Genomic DNA, 22,109 nt, shown 5'->3' with positions numbered 1-22,109 from the left:
GGGACCTCCCCAAACAGATGAGGTTGCTCAGAGCTCGGTCCAACCTGACCTTGGAGCATTTAATACTTTTTTGGACAATTTGTTCCAGAGTTTTATGAGCCTCATAGCAAAAAGTCCCCTTCTTCCTTATGTCTAGTTTAAATCTAACCTCTTTTGGTTTAAAACCATAATCCCTTCTCCTTTAGCACTACCCCTGCTAAAAACTTGCTCCCTTTTCAAGCCTGCTTTAAATACTAAAAGCTGCAATGTGGTCTCTCTGCAGTCTTCTCCAGGCTGAACAATCCCAGCTGTATCAGGCTGTCTCCACAGCAGAGGTGTTCCAGCCCTCTGATCATCTTTGTGTCCTCCTCTGGATTCACTCCAGCAGCTCCATGTCCTTCTGGTGCTGGGACTCCAGAGCTGGATGTGGCACAGCAGGTGGGGTCTCATCAGAGCAGAGCAGAGGGGCAGAATCCCCACCCTCCCCTGCTTCCCATGCTGCTTTGGATGCAGTCCAGGACACGTTTGGCTCTCTGGGCTGCAGGGGCTTATGGCTGGGTCATGTCCACACCCCTAAATCCTTCTCAGCAGGGCTGCACTCACCCTGTTCATCCACAGCCTAGATGGATACCAGGGATTGCCCAGACCCAGGCTCAGCTCTTGTTGAACCTCATGAAGTCCCCATGAGCCACTTCTCAAGCTTATCCAGGTCCCTCTGTGTGGGAAGACAGATAGAGATAGTGCTAAAGGCCATCTTGCCTCTGATATATTGCAGCTGTGCTAATTACCAAAGAGTGGGAACAGCCTTGCCCTCACAGCTATGAGTGATAACAGAGTGAGTTAGCTGGGAGTTAGTTGGAGTTCACTGGTCATGCTGTGAGGAGGAAGGGACAGGAAGGGTAACATGCTGTGTGTAGGAGAGACAGGGTTAGGTGGCTGTGCTAGGGGCAGGAAGGAGTGAGCCAGAACTGCAGAAGGAAGAGAGAGGAAGAAGAGAAAGAGCCAGAGCTGTGTGGAGCTGCCCATGGGAGGCTATGGAGAAAAGGTATGAAAGACTTCTGGGTAACAAGGTGCTAATGCTTGAAGTCTTCTGAAGTTTTACCAAAGCACTCTGAATGTTGCATCTGTCTGTACCTCTGGGTGGTTTTCGTGTCCCTCAGATGTGTCATCCACGCCACTCAGCTCAGTGTCAGCTGCAGATTGGCTGAGGGTGCACTTGAGCTCCCTGTCTATATCAGTGCTGAAAATATCAAACATTATTGATCCCAATGCTAATGCTGGGGGGGGTCGTAACAAAAGGATGATTTAATTATGATGCTTATGAGATGTCAGTGACTTGAGTGTGAAAAAACCTAGCATATCTCATCAAATAATTTCTGCTTTGAAAAAATGGACTCCATTTGTTATGGAGTTTAAATTCATTTAGCTCCAATCAATATATTTACAGCTTTTAGGAAAATTTACTATTTTAAAATTTTTCTTCCATGAAATACTAGTCTAAATCTTGACAGGGGAAGAAATATCCCTACCAAGAGCAGTAATATGAGTTCCACTCATGTCAACAGTCTTTTTTCATTATTAGCTGCACTTATAATTTCAGTTATTTAAATTTAGATGTTCTTGACCTAGTTTCCTTTTATTTTTAATCTAAATAGCTCAAATATCTAGGAAAAGACTAAAATGTTTCTGTAGAGATTGACAGCTCTGAGCACATGATGGTATGAATGCTGCATACGTGTATTTACTTACACATTACCACCCTGGTTCAGTATAAAAAACTGAATCAAATAAGGAAGGCAAGAAATAGGCAAAGCCTACTTCTTAAAAAAAAAAAAAAAAAAAGTCAAGGATGACCTTGCTGTGCTGTTTCATGGGGGGCATGAAATAAACCTCAGCCTGACACCTGCTCAAGGCTGAGCTGCAAGCAGTCCATTGAAAAGCAAAGTCAGTCTAATAAATGAAGGTGGGATAAATTGGTCTAAAAGGAATTGTAAGAAGCACACATGGAATTATCTAGGTGTAGGCATGACACACAAGTATTCTGTATCTTTTGGTTTTAATCTCTTTCTTCTTTAGGTTATATAACTAGGGATGGAGAAATAGACCATACTTTCTGTGGGAAAATCTTACGGTTGGTTCTCTGATGAAAAAGTTCTTTCATCACACATTTATTTTTTGAAGGCTCATGGGCCTTTGATTTGGCCTCAGGCTAAAGGATTTTAGAACCAGCAAGATTTCAGCCTAATGATGCATTTAAAAGTGGCTAGGTGGTAAGGCTTCTACTCAGAATGAGGAACAGAAAACAAGATTTGTCATTAGAAGGTGCACTCAAGAGTAATTAAAACAAATTTGAAGTACAGTCCTCCCTGGTACTATAACATCTGTTTTGTATTACCACATATTTGGAGTAACAGTTGGTCTTTGCTCTTTATAGCTTCATAATGAACTGAACCTTAAGAACTAATTCCTAAACATCACTAGTTTGGATTCCTAAGCATGCTCAATTATATGCTTTCTCATGCCCAGGAAGGATTACTGTCTTCTTTTCATGGATAAAATATAAATATAGAGGGGATTGCAACTTTTTGCCAAAACAGAATATTTTAAAAGAGAGTATCATATATAATTTTTACTGCATGCTACAGCTGCAACTGTAAAACATCAATAAACACTTAAATCTTAACTGCCCTGTGTATTGCTAATATGAGATGGGAGTAAGCTCTCAGTTAATCGCATAAGTTAGAGTGGAGTATGTTCTGGTAAAGCTTAATATTATTAAATAATGCAAGTTCTTGGGTCTAAACTGAGGCGTGTTTTAAAGCTAGTTTATGCAGCATTTGATTTGTATCTTTTGTTTCGTTTGAATGGGTTTTCTGAAACTATGAAAACCTGCTGAATGCATGATTCTTTTTAGAAGGCTTTTTGTTTTTAGTGTATACTGGGCATCCATCCATATAAATTAAGTACCATGTTTCACACAACTTTTTTGAATACCAATGAATTGCAAAGGTGACTGGAAATACAAGAAAATGGTGCTTCTGCTAAGGAGTTATAGTTCAGCTTTCAAAACACAAAATATTTAAAGAACATTAAAGAAAGGAAAGAGAAAATGAGGTTATCATTTTAAACTGATTTAGTTAGAACTTTATTTTATATTCATTGAACTTCACAGCAAACTCCCACTGGCATCAGTTTTATTGGATTAGATATTAAGTGACAACTCTACATTGCAGTTAGATTGCCAGAGCCGGTGTGGTTTCCTACACTGCTTTTAATCTTTATTTCATTATTTCTGATCACTTCTTTTTTTATATTCCTTGACTACCCATAATAGTTTCCCAGTTTTTAAATTGCTGTGGTCACAGGGGCTTAGTTTTAAATAGTATTACTCTGCATCATTTACCAGCTCATCTGTTCCTCTTTTTCTGTTACACTCAAGTGAAAGTTCTGGAGCATGAGTCCTACAAGGTGCAGCTGAGAGAGCTGGGGTTGTTTACTCTGGAGAAAAGTGAGCTCAAAGGAGACCTTATTACTCTCCAAGTGCCTGAAAAAAGGTGGTAGTAAGGAAGGCATTGGTATCTTCTCCCAGTAGCAAGTGACAGGATGAGAAGGAATGGCCTCAAGTTGCACCAGGGGAGGTTAAAGTTAATTATTAATTAAATTCTTCTTTGAAAGGGTGATTATGCATTTGAACACGATGCCTTGGGAAGTGGTGGGATCACCACCCCTGGAGGTATCTGAAAGATGCGTAGGTGTGGCACTTAAGGACATGGTTTACTGGTGAACTTGGAAGTGTTATGTTAATGGTTGGATTCAATGATCTTAAAGGTCTTTTTTAACCTAAACAATTCCATGATTCTATGTTATCATCATATGTTTTAAGGTATTTGAGACAAATATTTACTTCTTGCATTGCTTTGATTTTTAAAGTCAGATTTGAAATTTCTGTTTGGATGTAATTTCACAGTGATAAATTTAACTAAACTTTTCTTCCTCTGAAATGTAGAATTATATCCGGAGTGGAAAAGTTTTTTACCCTCACAGGCAGCCTTGGTGAGAGTTGCTATGGTCTTATTAAAAAAAAAAAACACCACACCTCACAAAACTACAGACCTGTCTGTTTCACTATGGAGCCCTGCAAAAGCTCCTCCTGGAAACTATGCTAAGACACATGGAAAATAGAGAGGGAATCTGTGACAGCCCACGTGGCTTCACTGAGGGCAAACTCTGCCTGTCAAATTCGATGGAATTCTATGGTGGGATTACAGTATTGGTGGACAGGGGACACCAACTGGTGTTATCTACCTGGACTTGTGCAAAGTCTTTCCTGCTGTGCCACAAAACATCATTGTCTTCAAACTGCAGAGACATAGGTTTGATGGGTGGAGCTCTCAGTGTATAAGGAATTGGCTGGATGGTCATACTCAAAGATTTTAGTCAACGGCTTGATGTCCAGGTGGAGAATAGCAAAGAGTGGATCCATATTGAAATCAGTATTATTTAACACCTTTATCAGAAAATGGACAGCAGGATTGAGTGCGCACTCAGGAGGGCTGCAGATGACACCAAGCTGAGTAGTGTGACTAATATTCTAGAGGGAAGAGGAGGAACTATCCAGGGGAACCTTGACAGGCTAGAAAGATGGGCCCATGATCATTCGGACACTGATCATTGTCATAAAAGCCCAAAATTTTTAAAACTCTTGAAAAGTTAAGTCTCCTTGGACAGTAAATCCTGAGATATTTCTGTATTGGCTTTCTTGGTTTCCATCTTTGGCACTAAGACTCTAATACAAAGTGTTTCTTGTCCCCACCATCACAGAAAGTACTTTTATGGCACAACGATAAACCAAACTTTCTGCTGTCACCTAATCAGATGTTCAAAATGTTGTCTGCATGTCTGCATTCTAAGAAAATCAAAATCCTAACATTTTGAGATGAAAATTAAAATATAGATCTCCAAGAACTACAAAGTTTGCAGCATGTGCTATTTTTACATGCATGGTTCAGTTAGTTGCCAAATGCATTGATTTAAGTTCTGAGACCTTTTATTTTTGGTTTTTGTTTCTAACATATTCTACAAAATATCAATACTGGGGAGACTTCAAGAGAACAGGTATATAGAGCCATGAGTAAATATACCCTGTATTTTAGAAACTGAAATTTCTATGTTAAATTTGGGGAAAGACGTCTGGATGTGCAGGCTATGAAGTTAGAGATTTGCAGAGGAGTTATGTAGGACTTTTGTTGGAGGACACAAAATTGGTAAATGGCTTTCAGAGGAATTTTAAAAGTGGGCAAGAAATATGAATAGCAACTTTCCACTGATCTAGACAGCCAGAAATTACCTAATCATGTGCCATGTGATTTTCTGTTTTAACTCAGCAGAAAAACTTCTCTGAATTCAGAATGCATATGAGAAGTACTCAGTTTCCTCAGCAAAGAAAGACATCACTTTCCAGTCTATCTCATCTTCCACTACAATGTGACAGACATAGTTTACTTGATGACATATTTTTTAATCCACCATACATTTATTTTTATGCAAACTTCAATTGCAGAAATCACATGCTTTTCCCCTCCATTTTTGTACTTTTACATCACTATTCTTTTTTTTTTTTTTATTGCAGTCTAAGCATCTTTTTTCTTTTTTTCCAAAACACTAAAGCATAAGAAATGCTAATTTAGAGCTAAAAATAGAGTCAAGTCCCATCCCCCCCATCCTACATAATGCCATGATGCCCAGAACACTTGCAGTTTTGTACAAAATTTCAGTTTCTATGTGTTCTGCTAAATTCTGTAGGTAGGTTTTAAAAGTAGAAGCTTCTCTCATGCATGCAGTATTAATTCAGCAATGGTTTACAGACGTATGTCTATCCCCAATTGCTTAGAGTTCTCTTGCCTCTCAGAAGTTTTCAGAAAGAATACCACATCTTACACATCTTCAGTTACCTACAAGTCCAGAGCTTTTGCCTGCAAAATTCTTAAAAAATGTAAAGGAAAAAATGAAATCCATGTCTTATTTAAAATACCAGTAGAAATCACACAATTTTTGCTGGAAACAGATTTTAACAAAAAATATGGCAGTTAGCAGGTTAAAGAGAAATGGCTTAAAGTTTTGCTCACATCATACTGTTTTGGTAACATCCTAGTCCAAAACTGTTGCATGAACTGAAGTTAAATGCTTTTACTTTCTGGTACCAAAACACAGTATTAACGAAATGTTCTTCTGAAATCACTGTTACTATAAAAGTATGAGAGGAAAGAAATCAAATATGCATTCTAAAATTATTGTGCCTGTTATTCACCACAGTATGCTTATACCTAAACACCTGTAATGCTGTTCTTGAAAAATAAAAACACTTTGAACAATCTTCTCTGAAGAGCTGAGCTTCAAACTTGGCATGATTGTTTAGTCTTTCGTGTGGTCACCATCAGCAAAAGAGTTCTTTGGATAGTTTTAATAACACTTTTGTCTTTTTCTGGGGCAAAATTTTATATCATGTTCTGTTGTGTCAGGAATGGTCATAGTAGTGGTGTTCCGCTTGGAAAGAAAAACATTTCTTAAAATTCAAAATTAAAACCCGTGATTGATCAATCACTGAGTTTGGAGAAAAGAGGTATTGGGGAATATGACAATGATGAAACAGGTTAGAAAAGCTTTAGAAATGTCTTTTGTGAAAGAATGCTTGATTGCTTGTTTGGCTTTTTGGCTCTCAACTATGGTGTTTTTAATGTTCCTAAACATTTAGCTTTTTATTGGAAAAATCATAGTGAGATCAAATTTGGCTTTTAAATCAGTGGATTGTTTTAAAATCCCAATTTGATATAACTTTCAGAAAAAAGAGAATGCAAATGTTAGACATTTTAATGTTACAATTATTTTGAGTTTGTTTTGAACATACAGAAAAAAAGGCACATATTTTAAAAAGGATCATTAAACACTTCCATAAAGCAGAATAACCAATCTTGAAACCCCTGTTGCTAACAACAGTGAAAGTGGCAGCAAGTATCCTTCTGCATTAGTTGTTTCACTTAAAGGTACAGGTAAATAAGAAAATTAATTACAATACCACAGGTGGGTGTGAATAACTTCTCAGTTCCTTTCAGGATAATTCTTCAAAGGAAACTGAGGACATGAGTACAAAACTTCAGAGATATTCAGATGAATATTTAACATATCTGTGTCTGACTTACATTTTAAACTGTAGAATAAATGAGGAACATGAGCAAAATTGTAGCAAAATTTATGGCGAAAGATATACAAGTTTTAAATATGCTTGATGCCTGTGCATGATATACAGGATTTTCCCTTACAGAGCAAGATGTCTGTATTCAGTACAGTGATAGCTACTATTTTGAGGAAAGCACAAACTTCTCTTCAAAAAAACCCAGATAATTATTTTTGAGGACATGACAGATAGGTTGTCAACATTTTATAGCCAAAATATATTGTGGATCAGAATATCACCACAGGAAAGCACACCCAGAGCATTACTGCCCCAAACACTTCATGTTGACTAGTTTTGTTTAAGACTTTGCAGAAAACTGTTATTTAAAAATCTCTTACTAAATTCTAGTAAATGCAAAAAACATTTTATTTCTGCATTAGCCATTGAATTACGTTCTACATTTTCTCCAGGATGAGGTTAGATTGATCACGCACTCAAATGAAATTCTAAGGGAGTGATAGTGGCAATAAACCCCCATATTAAAGATAGATTCATTATTCTCAAATCATAATGAATTGATCAAAGCAATCCTAAAAAGAGTTTCATGATAAAGGGGTTTATAAACAGGAGTGAATCTTTGCAGGCAGAAGTAAAATTTTTTTTGGTAAAAGCCTCACCAAACTGTTTTTTGTTAGCAGCTTTCTGCAGGCTTTACTGGAAAAATGTGTTCAAAATGTAAATACTAGTTTACATTTTACTTTCACACCAACCCCCCACCAAATCAGGTATTTCACTGCTGGTTCCTGAAATAAATATCCCAGAGAACTTGGTGAGTGCTACAAGTGTGGAGCTATCCAGCTTTGGAGTCACACAGTCTTCCAGGGAGCTCCTGCTCAACAGCCCAGGTGCCTGAGTTGCTTTGAGGCTGGCTGGACTGCAGCTGTGTGTGCCTGGGGACCCTCAGCCTCTGCAAAGATGGGAGCACAGACAGGCAAGAGATTTGCTTCCTGAGCTGAACTCAGTATTTCACGTGGAAATGTCTTGTGGGGAGGTGTCAGGTTTGGGCTGTGTGTTTGCCTGCCCAAGATCAAGTGGATTAGGTTGGAATTAGACTTCTGAATGCTGCACAAACCTAGATGGAGGTTTGTGCCAAAAGACTTGGTGATGTTAGTGACTTTTCTGTGGCAGTGATCTTTTCTTGCTCCTGGTTATCTGATTACTTCTTTGTAGAGTAAATCCAGATACTCAACATTTCATGCGTGATCATGCCTTCTGCTTTAATTCCAGCCATTGACATGGTCACTACTGGGTTGGTACTACTCATCTCCAAGATCTTCTCTAGGTATGACTGCACAGCCCCTATTCAATAGCACAAGGTACCTCATGACATGCACTTAGTTTATGTATTAATTTCTTTCCTTGCCATGCTGTGCAAATGCAACAACATTATGAAACTTGAAAGAAAATCCAAGCTGTGAGTTTCACAGGCCTGTACAAATAGGTAGATTGAGGGCTGTAGGCTCTGATAGCTGTATACCTCTGCTTATCAAATCAGAAAAGGTAACATTTTCAACAGCCAGCTGGGCAAGTCTTATTTTCTGAATACCAGAAGGATTCCTTGAATGAGATTCCTTGAGCTAGGAAAAGGAATAAAACCTGCAGGTTAAAGGATACAGTAGACTATGTCCAACTGAAAACTCAGAATGCCCAATTTACTGGAAAAAAAAAAAAAAATTAAAAAGGAAGTGACTTAGACTGGTGTTTTGATATGACTACACTATCCTACTATGTTTTTAGTATGAATAAGTGGCTCAGTGTTAAATTCAGAAAATAATAGCAGTCATGATAAATGGGGGAGGAAAAAAAATGTACTTCATCCCTCAAAAAAAGGTCTTTGTTTTCATGGAATATTTAAATGAAAATTTTCAATATTTGCAATGCTATATATTATGACGTAGATGAGATTCATTGTTTGTCCTGATAAAAGAATTTGTTTGCAGTTAGAATTATGTAAGCTTTCCTTACATACTTTCACAAATTCTGTGGCAGAGAAACAACTAAATGCAAAATGAAAGCCCGTATTGTACCTTGTCTCCAGGAGCAATTTCAAACAAATGAAAGTACAAGATTACATTGCTATAGTTCTAATTTTAAAGCTGGAACTACACATTTAATACAGCTGAAGTCACAGACATTACAAAATTTGTCCTTATAATATATTCTAAGGAAAGAAGAGTAGCAAATGTGTTAAATTAAGAATATTATTAACCTTTTAAAAGAGATAAAGCTATCTTTGAAGGTTAACATCAGTGTATAAAAAAATTGTAGCCTCTTTTTTTTTTAATAAAATTTAAGTAGTAAGGTAATCACTTCTGTCTATTTTTTTTCAGCTCTAATTTCTGAGCCTCCTTCTCAAATGTACCGCTGACAATAAAAAACTAAAATGCTTATTTTAGTAACAAAGCTAGAGATTTCCTATGTTCATAGCTTCCAAAATAATATTAGAAGTCTATCACAGAAAAAAAAGAAGGAAAACTATAGCATAATTTTTCACTTCTAGACATTGCTGCCTACATGAAATCTGTCTGCTTACCAGCAATCCATTAATCACAACTTTATTACTTTTCAAGGGTTCAGGACCTTCCTCCATAGGATACCACAAAGATGATACGCACACCATGCTACTGATGTGTCCGGAAAAAAAAAAAAAAAAAACCAAAAAAATTGTCTGAGAAACAGAAGATGCAGACAAGTTTTTCATTTTATCATTACCAGTATAATAGAAAATTAAACTGCCTTGATTTTCAATTTTCTTGCACCTTTCATTTAAAAGGCACATGCATTGATTAACAAAAGGAAAAAAGAAAGAAGGAAGAGGAAGAATGCAAAGAAGAACTTTATTGCCTACGTGATTGTTTAAGAAAACTGAACAGAAAAACCTTACAGGTACAACTCCTACCTGCACACATATGCAAGTTCATCCCATATCTCAGTTACTGATGGCCAAGTCTTCAATTTACTAATAAATCCTCTTACCTACTCAAAGTAGTGTGCTTATAATATAGAAAAAGTATTATTTTTGTCACACTTTTTTTTTTTAGTAAACATTTTTTGCATGCTAATAAATCTTTAGAAACTCACAGAAATATTTTCAAATAATGTTTAAAACATGGGGACTCAATCCAGGTTTTAGACATATAAAACATAAAAATACAGCAGGAGTTAAGTGTTCCAAAGCCAAGAAAAAAACCATAATCCAAACCCTAAACTATTAGGTTTAATAACAGAAACTTTATGGAAATATAATCTGTAATAAAATCTAACTAGAGTCCATGTCAGCAGAATAAAATATTTTAAATGCAAAATGAATTTACAATAAATCCATCCGATAAAGAATTACAATTAAAACTGCAACCTTAGCAATAGTTGCAAATAATCTGTGTATGTATTATTCACTTCCCAAGTGCACTTCATTGACTAAAAGTAGAGGGCTTTTTAAATTAAATGTTGCGTAGATTTATATGTTTGTGTGTGTGGACACATAGTTAAGAGTATATGAAAACTGGTAATTAAACCAGTCTAATATTAGAAATAAAATCATAAAATGCATCCTTAGAAGTAATGTTATATATTATTTTATTAAAGTAATATTATCATTAAACAAGAATCACTAACTACCTAAAAGAGGAAGATTAGTTATAGTGCAAGGTTACAATATATGTTTTTAATTATTCTTATAGGGGGAAAAAAAAGAGTTACATATAGCTCTTTAGGACAGAAGCACAACAAAGTTTTTTAAATTGTCTATGTTGTATTCTTCTTGTTCCTACACCAGATCTTACTACTTGTAATATTCTAGCCAATGCTCCAAGATTCATACCTCTATGCAATTATAAGCAGTGTCAGCTGGCATTTATCTGAGTGAAGTGGATAATCCTGCTTCTCTTCTATTACAGCCTAAAATCTACTTTTTCTTTTTCTTCAATCAGATGCTCCATGTCATCTAAAGAAAACAATTTGATCGCACAGGAATGGAAATCACTATGAAACATAAGGCATGGCAAATGAAACAGACAAGTCCCTCTTTTATGAATATTTTATAACAGCTTGACTATCCTAGCAATCTCTTTCAGAACTTTCTCAAATTTTCAGGTTTCTCACTTTTCCTTTTTTTTCTCCATTTATGTTTTCTTCTCTACCATGTCTTTATTTCTAAAACAAGACCACTCAGGGGGAAAAAAAAAAAAAAAAAAAAAAAAAAAAAAAAAAAAAAAAAACACCAAAATCCCACCAAAACCCCAAATCCAGAAGCAAACAAGTATTTTTGTAAGAATTGCTCTTTAAGCTCTGTTCTATATTCTGCTTAATAGTACTGGGTGCTTGTTGGTGAGTTGTTTTCATAAGGCAATATTTTATACACCAAACACAGATAAAAGAACTTGCACCATTAATCATTCTCTGAAATGAAGCCACTGTAAGCCAAATATCAATTATTTATGTATTGATCTAATCTGTGCAGTTTATAGAGATACCTCAAGGAAAAGCTTCAGGGGTCATAAAACCAGTCACTAATGTACTCCTAACATTTGGATAGACACACTGTATCCTGCTGCTTTCGAGCAGGTTGAAGACACTGATGAGAAATTTTGAAGCCTATTGAATTCTCAATAGGTTTTATAATATCAAATATCCCATAACTTCACTATTCTAGTTTTACCTGCTGTCTTTGAAGAGATTTTTTTCAACCCAGGGGTGGCTGGGCACTGGAACAGGCTCCCCAGGGAAGTGGTGACAACAGCAGCCCGACAGAGCTCAAGAGATGTGGTCAGGGACATGGTGTGGACTCTTGAGGTGTCCTGCACAGGGCCAGGAGCTGAGTTTGATGACCCTGATGGGTCTATTCTGACCCACTATATTCTGTATTCAATATGATTCTTCGGCTTTGTTTGCTTAATTCAATATGATTTAAGGGAATCTCCAGTAATACCATCTTCCAAAACTGAGAACAAAAATTTCTTCCCCTCCCTGCCATCATAACTGAGGAAATGCTAAGACCTACGAATATAAACTTAATGTTAAATTCTAAATCCTTTGCATCTCCTCTTTGTCACTGTCAAAATATACTGAGATGACACTTATCTAGGGGGCAGATATAAATGTAGGTTTAGCTCAATGTGTTTCAGAAGTAAACCTGAAGTTCATCATAGAATAATACATTTAAAAATCCCAACACAGACTGATGAAACAAAAGATTTGTATAATCTTTAAGTACAAACAATTTAAAATTTTCAGTGTTCTTCTAAACAATATTTTCAATTATGTCTGTTTATCTTGTGAAATATATGTTATTGCTAACAAGTCCATTGATCATAAAAATTATACCATCTGAAGAGGCTTTTTATTTTTTTAAATAAATAACCATCTCTAGATATGAAGCTGTAGTTGGCACTAATTCCCTAGTGTGTCACAGATATTATCAGTTTTCCAGCATAAGACTTTAAAACGAAACAGCATCTAAATCTATAAAGACTTGAAAAGAACAGAAATTACATTCTTACATCTATATTCTTATTCATCCAAAAGCCAGTATTCAGAAACTTGCTTCTAAACACAGCTCCAGCAGAGGATAAAAACAATATTTCAAATAACTGAATTTATCATCCATCATATGGTATTTTTTATTATATTATAATCAGAAGTGCTGTAGATTCCTTTCAAAATTGTTAGGTTAAGTTTACCCTGTCACAGGCATCTCATTAATCCAATGCAGACGCTTTCTTCGGTATGTCATTCACCAAATATTGCAACAAGATGTTCAAGAAATCCATATAATTGATAATGCTTCACTTAATGTGTTCCACCAGAGAGTTTTGTTAAAGCTGTGGATTCCCTGACTATGTACTGACAAACACCAGTTAAAAACTGCCTTCCTGAGATCTGTGAACAAACCTCTGATATAAAGGACTTGTCAGTCACTATTAGAATCACTATTACAATTCTTAGGTTACTAATTTATAAATATGTGTTATTATTATTAAACAACCCCCCACCCAAGTATTTACTTTGCATCAGAATCTCAAGCGGGTTACCATGTCACTTCTCGTTATCCCTTAATGGATCTCTGCTTTGTAGGATTTGTGACTTCTAGGGTCAGGGGTCTTAAAACATTCAGGGAAACATTTTAATTTCCCTAACAATAGCCAGGATATATTGTATATAAGTAGAGCTTTTCCTCCCTTGTGAGAATAAGTATTTAATAATAAATATAAGGAAAAAAATGAATTTAAAAAATATATAATGTAACCCCAAGTACACAGCCTGTAGTGTAATATTAGGCTCTGTGAGTTAAAATATTTTGGTTGGTACTTCCTAGCTTAAAACTAATTGTTTATGATTATGTCTTCAACACAGATTCGTCTGTGGCTACCTGAGATTTGTGATAAATATCTAATGAGAATAAATGCATCAAGACAAATCATGCTGAGACCATTGTATTTACTTCAGCTTCTTTCAAGGTCTGAAACCCTAATGCAGATACAGTTCACATATTTCGTGCCAAAAGTATTAAATATAATGACTTAAATTGCTACTGTTCAACTAATTAAAAATGTTTTGGTGAAGTTATAAGTAAACCCTTAAAAAAAATTTTAGCAATGTTTAGATGTTTCACATAATCATCATGCACTGCCTGTAGTTTTCCATAGAGATTCATATTTTTTAATTGAGTAACAACAGTAAACACCTTTTTAAGGTGTTTCACATGAAAAGAAATGAAATTTTCTGTTTTATTTGGAATTAGTTGGTTTACCATAATCATAAAATATTAATATATTATTTATTATGTAAATGTCAATGAACTGAACTGAACAATTAAAAAAAAAAATCTTCTGTCAGTTGTAACAAAAGGCAATTATTACTGAAATTTCAAACCTTCTTGCATTAAGGGTTTTTTGGTTTTAATTTTTTTATTTGTTTGATTGCTGTTTTTCTTTTTTTTCCTTTTTCTTTCTTAATAAGAGCTTTATCAAAGAAAACACTCCTCACATGTAGAATGAAAGGACTGTGCCTTCTTAGCACCTCAGGGCACTTCAATGGTGCTACACACTCAGGACCCTTATTACAAAAGCTGTACTAACACAAATGATCCACATAAACAAATAGCTGAATAAATCTTTGTACCTGTTCTGCTGAAAAATCTGGAGAAAAGCTCTATCCAGGCAGGAGGCTTGTCATGAAGCTTAATATAACTCACAGTTTCACTTGTTTTCTTTCATAATAATTTCAGATATTAAAAAATACAGAATAGTTTTTTAAGTGTCATAAACAGTGCATAGAGCATTATTTCATAACTCTAAATGTGAAAAAAAAAAATTCTTTGATAAGTAGCTTTGAAACGCAACTTTCTGAGTCTCATTTTTATGAGAAGCAGGGTTTTAAAGACAAACATGAACAGAAGTTATATAAATGAGCCATAAAGTGACCAATTTCCATTATTAGGTATTGTGTTAAAACTGGGGTACCTCCTACAGAATTCAGTTTAAAGATCTGAGAGATTCTCTTTATACAATTTTAGGAACAAAGCTGTCCTTTATCCCTTCAGTTGTCTGTGAGAAAATCCTTATCTTGTTAGCTCTAGCCAGGTACACAAAACCCAAGATCAACACTGCTCTCAAAGATTATTCAATTATACCCTGTAAAAAACCTTTGTCATAACACAGTTCTCTTCAGAATGAGCAAAAGCAATAAATAGAATAGAATGAAATATTTACTCTTACATACAAGGGGAGGCCTAGTGGTATTTTTGACTAGAAAGTGCAAATGGGAAGGGGGCTAAACAAAAAAAGGAGCTTCCTACTGTACATCTTCACACATGTGATTTCTGTCCATGCACATTTGGCAAGCAAAAAAAAAGGTTTTGCAACCTGAATTTGAATTCTGGCTGTTCAAATGTCTCTTGAACCTTACTGACAGATTTCCATTGCTCAGGGTATCAACCAAGGCAATTTTTTTTTTTTTTTTTTTTTTTTTCCTTTCCCTGTAGCTTTTATTACCTAACTTAAATATATTAACCCAGAGGGCAGATTTCCTGGCACACCCCCCTTAAACTGCCCAACTGGATTGACCCATAAAGACTAAAAGTGAGCTCAGTGAGCTGCCAGTCGTAATGAAGTGTTACGAAAGGAGATGGTCATGGCCAGTTTCTGCAGATGCAGATAGCAGATTAAGGTGTTTTTTTTACATTCATAAAGTCTTATTTATAAAGAGGTGAACTGAATTCTGTGTATGTTTGTTAATTTAGTCCTATGTCAATTTATTGATATGGATAAAAAATCATTTGATGACACACAAAAACTTAGTAACTATTGATGCTCTAAATTCTCAGTATGGTGCTATTCATCCCCCCTTCAAATACAGGAGTAGGACGTATCATACATTTTAACTGCTCAGACCAGTTAAACTGTGAAAGCCAGATCCAAAAATCATACTACAGTTGTAAAACAGAGATGTAAATGAAAGATGACTGTACATCCTGTAAAAGTAATCAGAAATTGTTAAAAACAGGTTCCCATCTAACTGAATTCAATGTAAATTTCCTAATTGATTTCAGTTTGAGTGGGTTTTAGAATGAGGTATTTAATGACTGGTCATGCTTTCAGTTTGGAGATATAAACAATAAAGGAAATATTCAATTTTATTTTAAATTATGCAATGATTTCTATTGAAAATTGGCAGCTGCCAGCATTCAGGAAAATGAGACTGCTAATTTATATGACAAAATAGAAGCATTTAGCTGCTGAGAGACTTGATAAATCTATCTTTAAATTACTATTTGCAAAATCAAGTACACATTTATAATTGTGTAAGATTATATTATTTCTCCCAGCACGAAACTGGGAATGAGAAGTTTTCTGCATAGAAACTGATCCACTGGATTTAATCTAACCCTTTCATAGATACTATACTGCTGAAAATGTTTTAATGATGAGATCCAGCCTGAAGATACCCAGATCTTGTTTGCCTATCAAAATAATCAAGGAACACTTTATTGTAACAAACAAGAATATTATTTAATTGGGCAAGATTCAACTTAGAGATGAGATTTAAGGAATAACTCTAAAAATATTAGTTTACTGTCCAACTGTAATAACCAAGAATACTCCAAAAGGCATTGGAATGTATTCACCATACAAAGTACAATATCATTTATCTGAATTTTTCCAAGCTAAGCTTTCATTTGCTAACAAATACAAATAATGGAACTTGAGTTACTTTAGAATTCCAAACAGTGACAGAAAAAAAATGTATTGTACCATATTAGGGTCCCTAAACTTAAACCTTTTATTTGCTATTACTGCTTCTAGTGATTAGAATCTGCAGCATAAATTGAAGTTAATAGGATAAATATACAAAACCCAATTTAATTTTCATACATGTAATAATTTCACATCAAACTATGATGGTAATCATGAATGGTAAAATTCTAACCAACTTAAATTCATTTTTATAAATCAGATATGTTCAAGTTGTCAAACAATAACACTAAAATATTTTGTCTTACAGCTTGAGAGACTGCTTGTTTTCTCTAGTCATATTTTTAAGTGATATATTATTTAAATGGTAGTTATAGGAACTTTAAGTCAAACCTTTCAATAAGTTGAAACTGACTAATTTGCAACAGCACTTAAGTTATAACACCTTTTTACTGTTTTTCTTTTCATGGTTTAACTATGGTCCTTGAAAGCTACTTACACCTAAGATCTTAGTTTCACCAAAATTCTTTCACCTCAGATCATCCCATACCTGTAAGAAGGGAATTAATATTAAACATGAGAAAGTGGGTTTATAGTAAAGCCAAAGTTCCTATGAAATTATTTCAATGCAGTCAGAGAAAATAGCTTTACAGTCATTTTTCGATGAAAACTAATTTTTTTGTCACCAAGCTTGACAACAGCAATAGTTTTCATAAGTGTGAGAAAACACAGCTGGTACAGTAGAATGACTTGATATAAAAAAGCTACCTTGCTTCTATGTATTGATTTTGACAAGTTTCCCCTATTTCAGTTCTTTTTTGAGAGTCAAAAATAAATGGTGATCCTATGATTTCACTTGTTTGCATAACTAAAGGTGCAGCAAAGTCTGATAATCATGACTGGGAGTCGGTAAATTTATATCCTTTATTGCAATAACTATTGACACTGAGAACAAGAAAAGCCCTGCATGTTGTCCGCTCTCTTTTCAAATGGATCTCTCATTGGCCCATCAATTTTACTCCAGTTTGTAAGATCACAGTTTATATTGTACAACAGAGAAGCAGTGTTTCATAATTCCACTACCAAACATGCAACACCTTTGACAAATATATACACAAACATGCATTCAGGCAGACGAAACACACAACTTCAGAAGAGAACGCAAGAAAATGCAAAAAGAATGCTGCATGTGTATACAATTAAGTTTCACCCTTCCACTGAGGATTTATGGAGCCTTTCTTCTTCAAGCTTGATGGCATAAATGAGCTTGATAATAACTTGTTGAGCATCTTAGTGAACACAAAGCTTTGAAAGAAATGGATTGACATTACTGAACTCTCCGGTTTGAGTACTTTGGTGAATTTATGTAACGGTTTACAAGAAGATCTCATTACATTCAACTAATATTTACAGACAGATGAAGATTTACTTTTCATAGATGCTTCAGAATTCATACTAGATATTTGGAATTCACAGCTCTTGGCATTGCAAGAGCTAATATAATGGCAACTCCTAAAGTTGCTGCATGGCACAGCATCATAGAATGTCCTGGGCTGGAAGGGCCCCAAAAGGATCATCAACTCCAGCTTCTCGTTTTGCACAAGACAACCCCAAGAGTCACCCCGTGTGCCTGGGAGCACCCAAACACTTCCTGAGCTCTGTCAGACTTGATGCTGTTACCACATCCCTGAGGAGCCCATTTCAGTGTCCAGCCCCCCCGTGCGAAAAACCTTTTCCTAACAGAAATAAAAAACTACATTCTATTCTGTTTCAGACAAATACTAGTACAGGTTTTATTTTTCCAATTTTTTATTTGAAATACGTGTTCTATTTCTAACACACAATTTATTTTCTGTTTTCATTATCTATAATAACTTTGCAGGATTTTTCATCTTCTTATTAGATGTTCTTGGTACCAAACTTTTGCTTAAAAGATCTTCCTCTTTCCCGTCTCCATAACCCTAGAAACCCACTGAGAGATATCTTATAAATATAGCCTTGAGTATCTGACTTTCTCATCTTACATGTCCTCTCAGTCTTATCTAGCAATCTCTTTTTTCATGTTCTTACTCACCACATTTCTGTATTTTATGCTTTCAAGTCTTTTAACCTAAAATTTCAAAAGATACAACTTTCAATTTGACAGCTTATGAAAATCATAGAAATTTCTAATTTCTCAGAGAATTTAATGTTCTCCTAATTAAGCTGACCTAATTATGACAAAAATTAAAGAGAAAATATGTCTCTTTTTGAAGTGTCTGTAAGGCACTTCAGCATGGAGCTGGTATTTAACTAAGGTATTACAGATGAATTCAGGTATTTATGCTCACCCTAACCATTCAGGAAGTTTTAGGAGCTTAACACCTAGGCTCAAGCTAGTTAATTCTCATGGAATTAATCCTTTCATGAAAGCCCTTTAGCTAACATTGTTTCAATTTAGGGTCTTAAGGAATCTGTTTTGATTTAAATTAAATGAGTTCCTGAGTATTTAAAGTAGTTTATCTGTTATTTTTCAGCTTCTGGGAGTTCCAAACTCAAGTATCATTAAATAAAAGTTACTGTAAATTACAGAAAATATTTGATATATAGGTCAAGTTATTTATACCTCAAGTTCTATCAGCATCAAATAGAAGGAAAATAAATTTACCCTGCCTCTTCCTGGTATTAACCTGATCTTTATCCACAAAGACATAGCCTATTGACATTGGACAGTGCCCTCTACAACTGTGGAAACTTAGAAAAACCTTTCAGCAGCACCATATGGGAATAACATGCAAATAAAAAACCTTTAACAATGCTATCAGGAACTGGGAGATCTATAAGCTAAAAGAAAATTCTTCTCAGCATCTCTGAGCTGAGCTAGATCTGCAGAGTTGATTAAGTGACAACTAATAATATTTTATTCTTTTCCCAAAGAAATGAGATGTGATAGACGCTATACAAGGAGAAGATCTGATACTGCTTATGTAGGACATTCTTAATTAGGTCCCGCACTGTGTATCTGCTTAGTTTAACATGGTGAAACTCAATTAAGCTGCTTTAACTCAGACAAGCCCTTGAACCAGTTGAAGTCCTTAAAATGGTACACAATTTGCTTTAAAAGTTAAGCAAGTTGTAAAGTAGTGATTCAACTTCTAAAGTGTCTATTGACATTTGACATTGTTCCTCTGAATGAGTTTGACAAATATAGAATCTTCATTTATCCACTCAGTTTAATGACTAAGCTAGTTAAACTTTTTTTTTTTTTTTTTTTTTCTTTTTTTTTTTTTTCTGTTGATTTCTAATGGCCTTGCATAACCAATTTGCTGATGTGAGACAGCTGGAACCTCTCATGTTTTATGAATGTTAAAGCAAAACTCTGACCTCAGTTTAAACTGTGCAGGATTTCTGACAGCAACAAGAAAAGTAGGAACATAATTTAAAGAAAAATGTTCTGAATTTTAAACAGAATGGGTAAATTGGCTTTTCATCTATTTCTGACACAGGGTTTTGCAGTTTTCCATGCAAAAGGAGGAATTCCACAATTTATTTTGAATCATGCTTCCCTTCCCCAAGAGAAAACCCAGAAGAAAAGTGAAACTCTTGGAGGGGAATACAAGTTACTTTGAACAAAAAAAGTATGTCTGTATCTATAGCTAGTCATTAAACATGATACCAGTCATTTTAGGTTAGTACAATGAACTGCATTGCAAAACAAGTCAGAACACAGCAGGACTTTGTCTCGGTTTCTCTGCAGGGAAAACAGTTTAAAAACTTCATAATATCAAGTGCTAATTCAAACAGCTTAGAGCTGAAAGTCAATGATATGCAGCAAATATGCAAACCCAAAAATATGAATTAGGAAACACTTTTGGATGAGAGTCACTTGTGAGCAGGAAATGCTGTCTTAGGAGCTAAAAAATAGTACAGCTTGTATTGAAAATTATTAGCTTCTTCTGAGGTCCTAATAAAATTTGCAACTACAAGATTGAAAGATATCATTCCAAATACCCATGCACAAAATGCTTGAAAATAATTTAAATAATTTATTCAGTCTTTTTTTTTTTTTTTTTTTTTTTTTTCCTTTGATAACTGAGATTTTTCTGGTTTATGTTTTTCTTTCAAATTTTATCACTTATAAACCTCAGGTGTACCTTGTATGTTACTCACCTGTTAATACCTGGAGAAGACTATGAAGCTTACACTCATTAAATAATAATTTCTGCTGTCTCTCTCTGTCTTCCTCTCCTGCTATCTTCTTAGCCTACTGAGAACCTTCGACCCAGCTGTGGAGAGAGAGGACCGGGAAGCGAAGTGAAGGGACGCACACAATTCTTCTAGTCCCGTTAAGAAATCTCTGTGACTACCACAGCTTGCATTAACTGCATTCATAGCTGAAGAAATATAGCAGTCAAGTCTCTAAGAAGACTGTTTCTCTGGAACTGTAGCACTTAGGTGGATTCACCACCAACCTGCCACGTTTATCAGGCTCATGAAGCTATAAGGCATTCCTGTGAACATCACACTCAGCAGAGCTCTGTAGGAAACAATAGCAAGGTTCCTTAATTCATTGTCACCATTTAGGTTCAGACTAGAATTTTTTACTAATTCTATGAGCCAAGGCTAAAAACTCAGACAAAGGGTGGCTGGGCACTGGAAGAGGTTCCCCAGAGGACTGATCACGACTAAGCTTGACAGACTGCAAGAAATTCTTGGAAAACACTTGCAGCACATGGTATTATTTTTGGGGCTGTCCTATTCAGGGCCAGAAAGTCGATTCAGTGATCTTTAAGGGTCCCTTTCAACCCAGGATATTCAATGATTCTGTGGGCTGAGGGTTTGCAGTATGAACAAGTAAAGTATCAGCATGTTTTAATTAAGACTTACAGTGGTGCCAGTTTTAAGTCACAGAACTTAGACAGGTTCTTGAGCTTTAAATACTTTTTTCATGTCATTTTGAGTTAGAACATGACACTGAGTGTACCTCTACCCACCTACGGCAAGTTCCAAATTTATAAGACTTCTCCAATTGTGAAAAAATTCTTATTGAATATGCTGTAGAGCTGCATACCATGTGCTCTGAGGGAAATTAATGATTTTAGGAGGATATTTTCCAGAAACAGAAGGGAAGATGAAAGATTGCATTAGAAGGGTTCACTAAAAACAATTTTTTGTTTGTTTGTTTGTGGTTTTTTTTTTTTTTTTTTTTTTTTTTTTTTTTTTTTTTTTTTGTCTCTTTACTTTGTAGGAGGATCATGGAAAAGAAAAAAAATATCCTCTCGACTTTACCTGCATCCAGAATGCTGCATTAGTTTGCTTTAGCAATTAGTAACATCACAATGTTGACAAACTACTTATACCTAAAACTCCCATGTCTTAACGCAATAAGAAATTCCAGACAGAGCTATATCTTTATCATACTAACATAATGTTCCTCAAAACACGAGAGTAGGGAATGAGTATTATGCTATTTGTAAAATCTGTAAGTGATGCCTTAAGCTTTAGATTTCATATTTTCAGATTCTATGCTGGCTAGGGATGTAGTTCTGAGCATCATATTAAGTGCCAGTAAGCTCTCTTCACAGAGCAGGTAGACAAAACAAATCCTTTTCCTGCTGGAGACCAAGGACAACTTTCAGGCCCAAAAGCACAAACAGCAGTGGACTGAAGGGAGGAACAAGAAGGATGGGACCTCACAACCTGAAGGTGTAATAGGACAATTAAACCCC

At 35.2% G+C, this 22,109-nt stretch overlaps 1 protein-coding gene and 1 long non-coding RNA gene across 2 annotated transcripts in view; one reads left to right on the top strand and one right to left on the bottom strand.

Moving 5' to 3' along the window:
• IL1RAPL1 (interleukin 1 receptor accessory protein like 1) overlaps positions 1-21,675 on the bottom strand; it is a 385,087-nt gene extending 363,412 nt beyond the window's left edge. The window contains exons 1-2 of the mRNA XM_058419303.1: positions 21,670-21,675; positions 20,551-20,644 (exon numbers count right to left, since the gene is read on the bottom strand). Of these exons, the coding sequence (XP_058275286.1) occupies positions 20,551-20,644; positions 21,670-21,675 (100 nt within the window). The remainder of the gene's footprint in view (positions 1-20,550; positions 20,645-21,669) is intronic.
• Positions 826-13,632, top strand: LOC120749596 (uncharacterized). Its single transcript, XR_005699684.2, has 3 exons — positions 826-1,024; positions 9,984-10,096; positions 11,140-13,632. It is a non-coding gene; the product is annotated as an uncharacterized LOC120749596 (long non-coding RNA).
• Positions 21,676-22,109: the final 434 nt, after the last annotated feature.

Source organism: Hirundo rustica, chromosome 2, assembly GCF_015227805.2.
Source record: "Hirundo rustica isolate bHirRus1 chromosome 2, bHirRus1.pri.v3, whole genome shotgun sequence".
In the NCBI taxonomy this organism is placed as follows: Eukaryota; Metazoa; Chordata; class Aves; order Passeriformes; family Hirundinidae; genus Hirundo; species Hirundo rustica.
This window is presented reverse-complemented; position numbering and strand designations above follow the sequence as displayed.